At 54.3% G+C, this 14,900-nt stretch overlaps 1 protein-coding gene across 2 annotated transcripts in view; it reads left to right on the top strand.

Moving 5' to 3' along the window:
• Positions 1–14,900, top strand: part of ITPR3 (inositol 1,4,5-trisphosphate receptor type 3) — a 99,587-nt gene that overhangs the window by 37,417 nt on the left and 47,270 nt on the right. The window contains exons 4-14 of one of the 2 annotated variants that reach the window (XM_074977769.1): positions 4,408–4,494; positions 5,739–5,897; positions 6,509–6,607; positions 6,790–6,873; positions 7,491–7,637; positions 8,355–8,450; positions 10,113–10,163; positions 10,800–10,942; positions 11,743–11,842; positions 12,390–12,550; positions 13,898–14,039. In XM_074977769.1, coding sequence (XP_074833870.1) covers positions 4,408–4,494; positions 5,739–5,897; positions 6,509–6,607; positions 6,790–6,873; positions 7,491–7,637; positions 8,355–8,450; positions 10,113–10,163; positions 10,800–10,942; positions 11,743–11,842; positions 12,390–12,550; positions 13,898–14,039 — 1,269 coding nt within the window. The remainder of the gene's footprint in view (positions 1–4,407; positions 4,495–5,738; positions 5,898–6,508; positions 6,608–6,789; positions 6,874–7,490; positions 7,638–8,354; positions 8,451–10,112; positions 10,164–10,799; positions 10,943–11,742; positions 11,843–12,389; positions 12,551–13,897; positions 14,040–14,900) is intronic. The other variant, XM_074977770.1, reaches the window with a different exon arrangement.

The following is a 14,900-nucleotide window of genomic DNA, read 5'->3' as shown; positions in this document are numbered from 1 at the left end:
GAGAGAGAGAGAGAGTGGTGTGGGGGTGAAATCTGTGAAATGGGTCTGATTTGAGTCTTTAGCCCATTAAAGAACTTCTTGCTCTTCTTTCTGCCTTCTCAGCATAACGTGTGTGTATGTATGTACCATGTTAAAATATACACCTGTATTGGGAATCCAGTGTTTAGCCCCTGGACTAGGAAGGAGTTTATGCCATGTGCTATCCACACTAGTTCCACCTTCAATCCCCTTGTGGATTCCAGGCCAGAGCTGACCTGTAAGGTGTTATTTATTCAAGTTCCTAGCTAGCTTTCAGCCCTCTTTCAACCAGAGGAAACAATTTCCTGAAATAGTAACAGCCCAGAAATAAAGAGCGGAAATCCACCCCTGGTGTTTTGTTCGCTGCGATCTGAAACGGGCTTTGCTTAATTGCCAGATGCAGGGGCCTTTTGTGCCACTTTTCATGGTAGCTTTGGAGGAACTTAATATTTTCAGGCATCTTCCTTTACGAGCAGCAGCTGGAGAGAGGAGGCGCAGACAGGTGCTAGGCAAGATTTCCCTCCGCAGCTCTGCCAGTGCCCCCCCATTTTGCCCTACAGCTCCCTCCTGTTCCTGCCCCGTTCTCTCCCTCCTGTCAGGCAGGTCCTGGGCAAACCCCTGACAGGGCTGGTCAATGGGAAATGATTATTGATTTGCAGGGCCACACCAAGAATTTGGGAAGTGGTCCAGGGTTGCGTTTTTCTGTGGAGGGGGTGTGGCGTCTGGGACAGGGGTTGGGTGAAGAAGGGAGCTCAGGGTAAGGTACATGTGGGGTGTGGGGTCTGGGAGGGAGTTGGGGTGAAGGAGAGGGCTGTGGCAGGGGTTTTGGGGGCGTGGTACAGAAAGCTGCAGGAGAAGATTCTGCCCTGGACGAGAGGTGCAGAAGGGGGTGCAGGGTCTGGGAGGGGGTTGTGTCCTGTGGTGGGGGTTCAGGGGTTTGGGCTGTGACCTAGGGCAGGAGAGAGTTGTGACATGGATAGGGGATTGGCTGCAGGGTCTGGCAGGGGGTATGGGTGCAGGAGCAGGGTGCAGAGGGTTTGGGTTGGGATCTGGGTCATGGGTGCAGGTGCAGGAGCAGGGTGCAGAGGGTTTGGGTTGGGATCTGGGTCATGGGTGCAGGAGGGGGGCAGAGGGTGTGGGGAGGGAGAGGGTAGGATGCCAGGTGCAGGCTCTGGCCAGGGGGCACTTAGCTTAGGCAGCTCCCAACCAGTAGCCCAGCAGATCCCTCGGGCAGGGGTCTCTGCCTGCCTTGCCCATACTCACTGCTCAAAGCAGCTGGCTGCAGGGGTGTGGCGGGGTGGGGGCTGCATGCTGCCAGTTGAAATTTTGTGTTAGGGGTGGGGGCAGCACACAAAGCTGTGCCCCACCCCCCAGCGCATGGAGAACACATGGCCCCTGCAGCTGGCTGCTTTTAGCAGTGTGCAGTGATGGGGTATGCAGGGAGCCTGCCTGAAGCTCTCACTGGGCTGTGGGCTGAATTTGGTCCACCCTGTTCTAGATGGTGCTTGCTCCTGCCATGAGCGCAGGGGACTGGACTTGGTGATCTCTCGAGGTGCCCTCCAGTTCTGTTATTCTGTGATTCCCTCTGAGAAAGAACCTGTCAGGGCTTGTCTGCACATAAAATGCTCCAGCAGCACGGCTGTGCCGCCTTTCGTTGGAGAGGCTCCTTCCTGTCGGCATCGGTAATCCATCTTTCCCAACGGTTGTGGCTAGCACCAGCGCTGCCTACACAGGGATGTAGGTCTGCTCAACTACTCTGCTGGGGCTGTGTGTGTGGATTTTTCACACCTTGAGTGACCTAATTGTCTCATGTTCACCAGGCTTCAGTCTCACCCAGTGACATGGTGATTTTGTGACGTGGACAAGAAACCAGTTGGGAGCCTCAAACTCCTTCCCCTTCCGGGAGCTCTTTGCATTTGAAACACGCTGGAGCCGGATCACCTGAGCTGAATCACCTGGACTTTGTGTGTGTGGAGGGGGGTGGGGGGGTTGGAAACTGGCTTTAATTGCACACAGTGCAGCAGGCAGCTCTCTCGGAGCGGTGCCAGGTGCAGGGGGGGCCGTACTCTTCCCTCTTGCTCGCGTACCCGTTTCAACGGCTCGCTCTTTTCCAAACCACCTCTAAATCCACCCTGGGGGCTGCTGGGTGCGCCACGCCCTTATTACCCTTGCCTTTCCTTTTGTCCAGGATGGTTTCTGATGTGCCCCAGGGTCTCCTCCAAGCTGGGCGTGCTCAGGCTCTCTTTCCTGTGCGGCTGGAGTAGAAACAGGCAAATGCTTATCCACCTATCAAGAGGGATTAGGGATTCGTTAACAAAACGCGGCAGTGATTTTTGAAAGAGCTTTTAATTGTCAGTGGAGCGGCCTGAAAGCTGCAGCCTCTGCCAAGGCAGGTTTAAGGTTGTGGCCCTGCCTGCTTGGGCAGTTTTGTTTTAAACTTCTGCTTCTCAGGCACTGACTCATGGATAATTGTTTTAAACTGGTTCTTCAAAGCGACTGACTCACGGCCAAGGAGGTTTCCAGCCCTCAATCTTCTGCCTGTGTCTTTCTCAGCAGCTTGGGGCTCCTTTTCCTTTTCCCCTTGTGTCTTTCCTGTCCTTTGCCAGCCAGGATGATACTGATGTGAACAGCTGTCCTGAATTTCCCCTCTCCCCTGCCTAATGGGGGAAGATGGTGGAGACCCATTGGGCTGTGCAATCTGGCCAAGGGGGGGAAGAGTAGGTGGGAAAGGCAGAGTTCTCCCACCCACTAGCCCTGCTGCAGTTTCAAGAATTCAGTTGAGCATGCCTAGTGCCTCACCCCCATCACCCGTGAAATCACACTGCCAAAATCCCCAGCTCCTCAGAATGTGGTGGATGCTGGTGATGATAATGATAATAGGAGATGCACATCTCATAGAGCCAGAAGGGACCTCAGGAGGTCATTGAGTCCAGCCCCCTGCCCTCTTGGCAGGAACAAGTACCACCACCACCCTCCCCGTTTTTTTTTAAATCTATTTGCCCCTGATTCCTAAATGGCCCACTCAAGGGCTGAGTTCACAATGCTGTGTTTAGCAGGCCCATGCTCAATCACTGAGCTACCCCTCCCCACGTGAGTGGGGACTTTTTACTCTTCAAACCACTGGCTGTAAGCGTAGCTTCTGGTAGGACAGTCTTGGCTGACTGTGGTAGCATCAGGGCATACGGAGGCCCTGTAAGCCGTACCAGGCTGGGCAGTTGTATAGCCTGGCATTCAATCCAGGAGAGAGCATTGTAGCTACAGTGGGACTGTCTTCCTCATACAAATATGCCCTGCGGGTGAATGGACTCCTTGCTCCGTGTATGCAAGAACAACTCTCCACTCCACCATGCAGAGGCCTGGATAAGGGGTGTGGATCGGGTGGGAGAGGCTGGTTGGCATGTTCCAAGACATCTGAGAGCAGGCAGGTGCTTACTCCAGAATCTTGCTTCCAGGTTAGCATCCTCCAATGCTGCCTCTGTTTGGAGGAGAAGTGTTCCCTGAAAGCTGAGCACTTAGACAGCTGCCCAGGAGAGATTCAGGTGCCATCCAGCTGATTGGCAGAGTGCCCACAGCCAGCAGTATGTGTTTCTATTGGTGGTGCACATCTGTCAGTGCACATAGCAAAATTTATTCCACACATGGTTGGAAAAAGTTAGGGGGAATGTCGGAGGAGAGCTGGCCCTAGGGACTTCATGAATCCTGCGGCCTGCCAGCATCTTTAGGGCTTCAAGTGGAGGCAGTTCACCTAGTCTTGTGCCCAGGCACGAGCAACCTTATTTTCCCCTTTGCAGTAAAACTGAGGTCAACAGTTTTCAAGGTGCCCTGTGATTTGGGGTGCATTGATCTCTGGGTGTGCTCTTGGAGTGCCCTCAGGGCCCGATGCTCAAAGCTGCTGAGTACCTGCATCTCCCACCGACTTCAAGCAGAGCTGCTCCAGCCCTTCCAAGTTATCTCAGGTCCAACTCCCAGACCCAAAGCAGCCCAAATCACAGGCTGTTTTATAAACTATGGCCCCAAGCTTGGGAGCTTGCTGCAGCTATTGAGAGATGGAGTGGGGGATTCAGAAGTAGATCACAAGCAGTGTTCCCTGTAAGCTGAGCACATGGGCGCCCACCCAGGAGAGATTCAGGTGCTGCCCAGCTGATTAGCAGAGCGCCCACAGCTGGCAGCCTGTGTTTCTATTGGTGGTGCACAGCTGCACATGCCTTGGTGCACATAATAAAATTTATTCTGCACATTGTTGAAAGCATTTGCGGGAACGTTGCTCGCACGTCTGCCCATCCCCAGTGGCTGGCGCGACGATGCCCTCATTAGACTCTGCTCCTTCCCCTCGTGCTCTCTGGGCTGAGGCCGTGACTCACGGTGCCCTGCTCTGTGTTTTGCGGCCAGCATGCAGCACAGATGGAGCAGAAGCAGAACGACACGGAGAACAAGAAGGTGCATGGGGACGTGGTGAAGTATGGCAGCGTGATCCAGGTATGGGACATGAGCTCTCCCCTCTGTGGGGCTCACCAGCGCCTGCAGCTCTGGGCTGGAGCTTGTGGCCTGACAGAACGTCCAGGCGTAAGGACTGCAGCCATGCAGACTCCTGTGAACTCTCCTTTTCCTTCCAGTAGGAGCCTCCGGACAATGGCTAATGTTGGGTGTGTCAGTGATGCAGCTGCAGCTTCCTCTGAGACCCCGGGGGTGGGGGGCAGAGCTGGCTCCAGCCCACGCCCCAAACAGCTGTGCTGCAATTTTATAGTCCTGCAGCCCAAACCAGCTGTGGGCTTTTCATTGCTGTGGAGACCCACAGTCCCCTGGCCCCGGGTGCGAGAGCAGAGGGGTTTCTGTGGGTGGTACAGAACGGGGCTGGTCTCTGTCCCAAACCAGGAGAGTGTCTGAGCAGCTAACCATTGGTGTCCAGACACACTCTGCCCCGGGGTGTAGCTAAAGATTGGTCTGTTCCCAGCCAGAGACCGGACAGATTTCTGCCTGTTGTTAGACGTGAAGGGGTGTGAGTGACTGGGGTGAATTGCTGAGATGCTGTGGGCTTCGAGGGGGCTGTGGTTGGTGGTTGAGTGCACTGAGATGCTGGAGCAGATTCTCACCCCTCTCCAGGCTCATCTGAATGGGCTTTCAGAACCATGTCCCTACAGAGGCAGGGCGCCCCATGTAGTGGTGTGGCTTCTGGAACGGTGGCCGGAGAGAGCGCAAGGTGTTAGCGGGCAGGTGAAACAATAGCGTTGTCTGCCAAAGGGCTGTATAATGCCGAGACCCTTCACCCACCCACCCCGTGTTTGTCACCTGGCGGTTACCTTTTCTGGGGGCTGCTGGCTGGCAGCAGCGTTCCCTGTGAGCTGGGTGCTGGGGGGGCCTGCCAGAGAGATTTAGGTACTGCCCAGCTGATGAGCAGAGTGCCCACAACCACCCGCAGTGGGTAGCCTGGCTTTCTATTGGTGGTGCACGTCTGCACGTGCCTCAGTGCACGTAACAAAATGCATTCTGTCCATGGATCGGAAAAATTAACAGGACCCCGGCTGGCAGGTTAGGTTGTGGGAGTCAATTCTTCCGCTTCATGAGCACCGAAAGCTGCGGGCCACCCCATCAGGGTGCAGACAGACCCCGTGGGTCTCTCCAGCCCAGCCTGTGTGGCTGTCTGCATGGGATCTCCCTAGTTCCCAGCCTGGGCTAAGGCGCCGCAGAAGGGACCGGCGACAACACTGCGTTTGACTTTCCAGCTTCTCCACATGAAGAGTAACAAGTACCTGACAGTGAACAAGCGTCTGCCCGCCCTGCTGGAGAAGAACGCCATGCGGGTGACCCTGGATGCCACAGGCAATGAGGGCTCCTGGCTCTTCATCCAGCCCTTCTGGAAACTGCGGAGCAATGGCGACAATGTGAGCATGAGGGGATGGCGGGGAAGCTCCCCGGGCTGGTCCGCGATCAGCTGGGGCTCTCTGGGAGGCTTGGCGCACATCAAACCTCTCTGCTCCTCTGGGAAGCAGCTAGGGAAACTCAGGCCTGACCAATCCACATGCACCATCCTACTGCTTCAGCTCCAGGACTGAGCTGGGGGTATGGTGTCAGGTGGGTGACAGCGGTGCAATTCTGTGTCCGCTAGCCTGCGTGGGCTCAGTGGTGAGTCTCCAGCAGAGGAGGTGGGGCAGAGGGAGACGCTGCACCCCAAATGCCAGCCTGATAGAGAGAGCCATTTCCTGCTTCCCTGTTGCAGGTCCCTGTGAGTAGAGAGATGTCCTTGGAACACAAGTGATGGAGCTGATACAGCACCAAGGGGGCTCCAGGGCAAGGCTTCTGGGGTCACCACATAGGGTTAAGGTGCTGCAGAAGGGACCAGAAACAACACTGCGTTTGGCTTTCCAGCTTCTCATGAAGACCTCATGACTCCCAGAGACCCCAAAAGAGACACGCCCACAGCATGCGCAGGGCAGATCCCCCTGCAGGGCACCCTCTTTCCTGCCCTCACCCCATCCCCAATTCTTCTCCCCAGATCGTTGTGGGAGACAAAGTGATCCTGAACCCTGTGAATGCCGGGCAGCCGCTGCACGCCAGCAACTACGAGCTCGCCGACAATGCAGGCTGCAAAGAGGTACGAGGGCCACGGCGGAGGGTGGGGTTGCAGGGATTCGGTGTGAGGGCAAGTCATGAGGCTTGTGTCCAGAGCTGCACTTCCTACGCGTGTGGGGCCGGTTTGGAACCCAGTCTGTTTCGTTGTAGGCCCATCCCTAGCATTCTCAGCTCTCTTTCTTTCCCCCCCTCCCCACAACCAAGGTGAACTCAGTCAATTGCAACACCAGCTGGAAAATCAACCTGTTCATGCAGTTCCGGGACCACATGGAGGAAGCGCTGAAAGGGGTAACGCACGCGTGTCTGTTCTTCACTCCGGGGCTTCTGGGTAGGGATTCCATTGTGCAAGGTGCTGTACAAACCCCCTGGGAGAGACGGCTCAGGCTCCGTCACTATGAATCTGAATTTCTTTTACAGTCTGTTACCAGCACAGGGAGTAATGCTCTGCGTCTTTAAGAGGGAAACCTGTGCTTTCCCTTATCGTGCCCTATAGAGGAGTGAGAGGAGGGAGTAGTGATGGGCAGTAGGGTGTCTGGATGTGATTGTCCTGCTGAGCAGACCATGGGTAAAGGTCTGAGGCTGTCTGAATCCCAAATACTCCCTGCAAGAAAGCAGTTGTTTCTGAGCCTTGGGAACTGGGTGTCCACCTGGGTTTCCTGTAAGCAGAGCTCTTGGGCAGCTGCCCAGGAGAGATTCAATTGCCACCCAGCTGATTAGCAGAGCACCCACCGCTGGTGGGTGGTGCACGTGCCCCAGTGCACATAATAAAATGCATTCTTCCCCGATAGAAAAAACGAGAGGGACCCCTGGTTTCCATTGACCAGCGGATCAGAATGTGCCCTTGTAGTGCGTGTGTCTCGGGGCTGCCTCCCTTGTAACCTCATCTCTCTGTCCCTGGCTGGCAGGGGGACGTGGTGCGGCTGTTCCACGCCGAGCAGGAGAAGTTTCTCACCTGCGACGAGTACAAGGCCAAGCTCCATGTCTTCCTTCGCACCACCCTGCGGCAGTCCGCCACGTCGGCCACCAGCTCCAATGCGCTGTGGGAAGTCGAGGTGAGCGCGCTGGTGGAAGAGCATCTCAGCTCTGCCTCCCCCCCGCTGGTGTGCGCAGAGAACAGCCTACTGCCGCAGACAGCTGAGAGTAGAGCGTGGGCACCAGGGGTGTTGGGGTTCAGACAGCTCCCACTTCCAGCCCTGCCAGAGTTGTGGGCTGGGGCGGCGGCGGGCTGGAGTCTGGCATGGACTCAGGATTGCTGAGCTCACCCGTAGGAGGTTTTGGCAGGACGAATGGCTGTTTCTGTATATCTGCCTGGGCTGATACTAAAATGCTGCCCCTTTGCAAGGCTGCCATTGCATCGGGGGCTGTGGTGCCACTCGCTGAGAAGGGGCAGTTCATTGCTGTAGAGAGTTAATGAGAGGCCCAAAGCAGAGCCCGGGATCTACCCCGTGAGTGCCTTGAGGGTAGAGACTGTTCCCATCCTTTGCTGGTAACTGAGTCTCCTCCAGGGCGTACAGGTCATATCCACCGCACCGGACCAACCCGTAGCTAACTGCTTCTCATACGTTTCTCCTCACGGTGCCCCTGTGAGTCAGGGCAGGGCTGTTGGATAAGTGGGAAATATCCATGTTGCAGGTGGGAAACTGAGGCACACAGCAGCTAAGTGTTGACCTCAGGTCACATAAGACATGGGTGGCAGAGCAGAGAGTTCAGCGGGGTCTCCCAGGTCCCAGGCTAGCGCTCTAACCATTGGACCATCGTGCCTCTTTCAGGTGGTCCATCATGATCCCTGCCGCAGTGGAGCTGGGCACTGGAACGGCCTGTACCGCTTCAAACATCTCGCTACTGGGAACTACCTGGCTGCGGAGGTAAGAGCAACAGAGGAGGGCGGATGGGAGGGCCTGTTCCTGCTGCTGTTGTGGTCAATGTGTGTCTTGGTGTTGGTTGCAAAGAGCGGTGATGACTCTCTGTAGGGCCACATTCTGCAGGGGAGCTTTGGGGCTGAAGCTGACCTTAACCCAGTTTGTAGGACCCTTTGTGATCCTGTTGCCCATGCTGACGGGAGGGGCTGCAGCTTCCTCTCCGGTCTTCCTTGCTTATAGAAGGCAGAGATGCTCAGGCTTGGGACAGGCCATAAGCAACATTGCTGTTCGCCCGTTCTCCCTGCTAGGCTACAAGAATGGTGGCCGAAGGTCCCTCTAGCCCAATATCCTGTCTTCTGACAGTGGCCAGTGCTAGGTGCCCCAGAGGGTATAAACTCAACAGGTAATCATCAGGCAACTCATCCCTTGTTGTCCATGCTGAACCTCTGACAGCCAGAGCCTAGGGAGACCATCCCTGGCCATTGTGGCCAGTAGCCATTGATGGACCTGTCTTTCCTGAATTTATCTAGCTCTTTTTGACCCCTGTTAAAGTCCTGCTCTTCACAGCATCCTCTGACCAGGAGTCCGAGAAGTTGCCTGTGTGTTGTGTGGAGAGGTGCTCCCTTTGGTTTGTTTTTAATCTGGTGCCCATTAGTTTCTTTTCATGACCCCTAGTTCTTGTGTTGTGGAAATACATAATTCTTCTTTATTCATTTTTTCCGCACCAGTCATGATTTGATAGGCCTCTATCTTATCCCCCTTTAATCCCGTTTTCTAGGCTAAAATGCCCCAGGCTTTTTCATCTCTCCTCCTATGAGGGTGCTCCAAACCCCTGATCACTGTTGTCCGCAGCAGAAAGCCCCCAGAGCTGACCTGCCCTGGTCAAACTTGCTCTTCATGTTTTCCCTTTCCTCTTGGCCTGCTACACACACACCCCTGTAGGCTGAGCTGTGCTTTATTTGCTCATCCTGGCCCAAGCTCCGCTGTGGATCCTTTCACCACAGCTCCATTGTTTTGATGAGAAGGAATTTGGCCGGCTGTGCTTAACTCTTTCCAACTCCTGACCAAAGGCAGCTCCTGTTCTTCCTTTTGTGTGTTCACAGATTGCGGTCATCTAGTCCTGGGGTTTTCAGCCTTTTTCCCTTTGGCACCCATTAAAACATTTTGAATAGACCCCTCTGGAAATCTGAGCCATGGGTTTCAACCATGGGTTGAAAACCACCAATCCAGTCTGCCTTCCTACACAACACAGGCCAGGGAATTTGGTCCACTGATTTCTGTGTCTAGCCCACGTAGTGCAATGAAGGCGAGGATGACGGTTCCCTCTCACTTTTCCATCCGAGTGGCGAATAAGTTTTGTTATGTGCACCACAGTACCTGTGGGCACGTGCCACCAGTAGGAACACATGCTGCCCACGCTCTGCTAATCATTTGTGCGGCATCAGAATCTCTCCTGAGTGGCCACCCAAGCACACATCTTACAGGGAACCCTGGCTAGGTCCTTTATTTTTTGAGAGAGAGAGAGCCAGGAACGACTGACCTGGCCTATTTCTGTTGAAGTCAGTGGAAAAAAGAGTGGGAGATGAAAGCCATTGCTTGGTGTTTGACAGAGCCAGAGCCAGAGGCCCAGCATTTGCGTTCATATATTTCTTTTCTTTAACTTTTTAGGAAAACCCAAGTTACAAAGGAGACGCAGCTGATCCGAAGTCAGCACCCACGGTGAGCTGCGTTCTGCTTGGCTAGCAGCTGAGCTACTGCTGCTGCTGCTGCTTTCTGGGCCTGGAAGTAATTTCTTCCCCCGTCCACTTAGATTCTGCCAGATGTGGGGAAACACAGGGAACCAGCACCGGAACGTGACAGGCCCAGCTAGGGCAGAGCAGAAGTGGTTAGAAAGGCACCCTTAGCTCTGATGGAACTGGCAGTGCTGGAAGGGTACATGCTCCTTGAGGCATCTCCTCTGGTCACATGTCCCAGAGGCACCTTCTGCAGATGTTATTACATCTGGCTGGACTTTAACTGCCCGGGCTGCCTGCTGCAAGGGCACGTGGAAGAGGTGCTGGGAGAAGGGAGAGGAACTCCTAGCCCTGTAGGAGGGAGGTTCTTTTATCGCACTCACTAAGCGCCTGTGGGAAGCCCCAGGGGTGGATTTGGTCCTGTAGATCCACTGACGTGCACCAAGCCGCATCAGTGTGTGTGGCTGATTTCCTGCTAGGAAGGCCCTGCCCGGTCTCTTGAGAGCTCCTGCTCTGTCTCAGGACTGACTCACCTTCTCCCGAGAGCCCGTGTGCATGGGAGAGCATAGTACCACCTCCAGCCGCTTGGTACCATGCTCAACAGCTGCTTCCCTTGGTGCAGGGTGGGAGTGCTCGCTCCAGCCGGAGGAAAACAGGGGAGAAGATCAAGTACCGGCTGGTGGCCGTGCCCCACGGGAATGACATTGCCTCGCTCTTTGAGCTGGACCCCACCACGCTGCAGAAGACGGATTCCTTTGTCCCCCGGTAGGCAGGAACGCCTGGGCCCACAGTGAATCCTCACCAGTTCAAAGTCCACTGGGATTTGAGCTAGTTTGTTACCTATGAGCAGCCTCGCGGACAGGGCTGATGAGGGACTTGGTCAGGCCCTGGTGGGGGTTAGCTCTGAGCTCCCTGGAAGGGAGAGGGAAGGGCAGGGCTGAGAGCTAGCCGCCTGCATTTAAGGGGCTGGGGCTTCTGGCCACTGCTGCAGCTGAGGTAGTGGTGGTGTTCAGGAGCCCTGGAGCAGGCCCTGTTCATGGAGTTTGAGCTGCTCCAGCTTAGGGGGGAAGGTTTTGGGGTCTAGAAAGATAACATAGAGTTGCAGTCACGCAGCAGGGACGCACATGGTCTGTTCTGGCATGGGAGCCCTCTAAGACCTAGTGTAAGTGACTGAGTCTCTCTGAGCCAATGCTCTTGTGGGAGCTGCACAGCTGGAGCTGCTGTGTGCTGGAAGAGCAGTAACACTGAGCTCCTGACCCACTGTTGTTGGTTAAGAGCCTTGGGTGCTTGTTGCACATGCCGAGGTCTCACCATGAGGTTCTCGGCAGATTCATACCTGGACCCCATGATTGCAGTGCAGGAATTGACATGTTTCTTTCCTGCCCCAAATCACGTTCTGGCGGCTTGCTGGTGCAGAGTGACTGTTGGGTGCTACCCCAGAGATGGCTGCATTTCAGCAGGGGAGAGGTTTGATGCGATTCCCATCCATACATCTGGAAGGTGCTTCTGGGCCTTTCCGAGTGGAAAGTGTAATAAGAGCAGAACCTTGGTTGCACCAATTTCAGGAACTCCTATGTGAGGCTGCGCCACCTCTGTACGAACACTTGGATCCAAAGCACCAATGTGCCCATTGACATTGATGAAGAGAGACCCATTCGACTCATGGTATGTTTCACGCTTGGTCAAAGCCACATGCTAACGAGCCCTGAGAATTCAGAGTTTGTGTCCCTAGGCCAGAGAAATACAGTGTCAGTTCTTGATCATCATTAGAGAACCAAAGCCACCAAGAACCCAACTGGAGTAACCTAGAATGCAGCCAGAGTAACTTAGAACCCAACACAGCTGTCCAGTCCAGTAGTGGATGATAGCAATAAGGTAGGGAGGAAGCAGGCTCTTGATCATCATCAGGAGGACCAAAGCAACCTGGAACCCAACCAGAGTAATCTAGAACCCAACCCAGATGTTCGTTGCAATAACTGACGGTAACTATAAGGTAGGGAGGAAGCAGGGTGGCTCACTCATCCCACTAAGGAGGGAGTAGGGGCTCCGTGGTGATTGTGGAAGATAGTTTGCAGGGCATGTTCCTGCAACCCAGCTTGGTAGTGAGCAAGCACAAGAGAAGCTGCCCATGTATATCTGAGCCTGCAGAAGATGCTCTTGCTGGACCTGAAGTAGGCTCCGGTGAGGAGTAACACTGGGTTCTCTCTTCCAGCTCGGTACCTGCCCCACCAAAGAGGACAAAGAAGCTTTCGCCATCGTCTCTGTGCCTGTGTCGGAAATCCGGGACCTGGACTTTGCCAACGATGCCAGCTCCATGCTGGCTAATGTGGTGGAGAAGATGAACACAGGCTTCATCAGCCAGAATGACCGCAGGTAAAAAAACCTGGCCGTGCTTCTGGCCAGTGGCCAAGCAAAGTGGTGCCCACGTGTGAATTGAAGGCCGGGCAGGGTCCGTGGGCTGTGCCGTATCTCTGTTACTCATAGCACAGTGGGTCACTTACTCTCGGCCTAGAGCATTGTGCTTCCCTGCCTGTGGCCTGCTGAGAAACCTGCTCCCCAGGGACTCAGAGAGGAAGTCAGATTGTGTGTCAGCCCCTCCTTTGCACCAAGAGAAATAACATAGAAGCTGGGAGATGGCCCAGTGATAGCACCGAGTTAGTTAGTCACGGGGTTATTTATAGGAGGGTGGGTACTTGGCATTTCCTAAGCAAAACACAGCAATATGGTGACTCAGACTGGGTCGCTTGCCCTCTGCCAGCCCTCCCCCAGAAGACAAAGCCCCTTTGACTATGGAGCGCCAGAGAAGGGCTGGAGGGCTTTGTCTGGTGGAAGAGAACCCAGGTCCCAGCCACTCCTGGTGATTGAACTCATGAGTGTTCACATATAAGGGACATTAGTCCTGTCGTCCAGGCTGAGTTCTGGATCTACTTTAGTTCAAATAGACATGAGAATGCAAGAACTGTCAGACTGGGTCAGACCAATGGTCTGTCTACCCCAACGTCCTGTCTTCCAACGGTGGCAAAGGCTGGATGTTTCAGAGGCAATGAAGAGAACAGCCTCCACCAACTGATTCAATGCCCGTCGTTCACTCCCAGTATTTAGCAGAGGCGAGAATGCCCAGAGCTTGGGGTTGCATCCCTGACCATTTTGGCTGATAGCCATTGGTGGACCTGTCTTCCATGAACTTACCTAGTTAGACATGACTTGAAGAGATGTAAACCCTCATGCTTCAGGGCATAACCCAAGGTCTAAGAGGATCAGGGAATTACGTCCTTATCGCCATTATGGAGTTTAAATTCACTTCTGCATAGAGGCCCAATAAACAGTCTTCACTGTGCAAATTCCTCATAACCCAGGCTGGGTCTTATTTGTTGCATATCACCCACCTGGCCTTTGGGGGTGTTTGGACGTTAGGAGTATCAGAGGGGTAGCCGTGTTAGTCTGTATCTTCAAAAACAACAGGAAATCCTGTGGCGCCTTATAGACTAACAGATATTTTGGAGCATAAGCTTTTGTGGGCAAAGATGCCTCTGACGAAGCGGGTCTTTGCCCACGAAAGCTTACGCTCCAAAACATCTATTAGTCTACAAGGTGCCACAGGACTTCATGCTGTTTTTAGAAGTTAGGAGCGGTTCTAGGTGTCTTTCTCATTAGGTGATGATGGTTAGGTGGTGTGGATGTGCACGCAGCTAAGGCCATTGCCTGCCGCCCACTTTACAGGTTTGTGATCCAGCTGCTGGAGGACTTGGTGTTTTTCGTCAGCGATGTGCCCAACAACGGGCAGAACGTGTTGGATATCATGGTGACCAAACCCAACCGGGAGAGGCAGAAACTCATGCGGGAGCAGAACATCCTGAAACAAGTGAGCGGGTAGGGTGCAGAGGGATGTGGAAGGATGAAGGTTTGGATTCAAACCAGAACGATTCAGCCACTGAACCTGCACAGAGCTGTAGGGAAACACGCGCTGGGGAGCGGGAATTTGGGGAGTGGCTGGTCAGAGCAACAGTGGAGAGTTGCAGATGGTCTGGACAGCCAACTTGTATTTGCCAGGGCAAAGTTGTTAGAAGTTAGTTAGAGCTGGGGGTAGTTTTGGTAAGTTGAGAGGCCTTTACAATAAGGGTATGTCTATAGTCCTGGCGGGGGGTCGGTGCGCCACGATCGGTTGTCTGGGAATCGATTCTGACGCGAGTGTGAAGACACAGCAAGCTCGAGCTCTCTCGGCTCAGCCATTGACCCTGGTACTCCAGGCTGATGCATCGACTAAGAGACATCGGCACAAGCCCAAAGATCCCTGATCTACACCAGGGAACAAAATCAATCCTGATATGTCTGTTTAGCTACACTAGTACCGTGGCTAGAATTGCATATCTGGGATCGACTTTGATCCCTAGTGTAGACCAGGCCTAAGTGGCTCTTAGAAATTGTGCTGGTGTCGTTCAGGCTGTCATCCTCAGCCACTCAGTCCTGCCCTGCAGCATCCCTGGCTGCTCTAGGCCTGCCCTTGCCATGCACCAGTCTGCCAATGAGTTTCAGCTCTGACCTATGGCTTCCCTCTGCTGTCAGACCTGTTCTGCGGAACCACCTCAGATGTGATTGGCCACCCCTGCTCCCATGCCAGCCTTAGGTTCCTTTGGAGTCAAGAGAGCTGAGCCCAGTGAAATGTTGGGGATGTCACTAACTCCCGGTGCTGGGCTCCTCTGAGATGGTCCAACTCATTCTGCTG

The sequence above is a fragment of the Carettochelys insculpta genome, chromosome 26 (assembly GCF_033958435.1).
Source record: "Carettochelys insculpta isolate YL-2023 chromosome 26, ASM3395843v1, whole genome shotgun sequence".
Classification (NCBI taxonomy): Eukaryota; Metazoa; Chordata; order Testudines; family Carettochelyidae; genus Carettochelys; species Carettochelys insculpta.
This window is presented reverse-complemented; position numbering and strand designations above follow the sequence as displayed.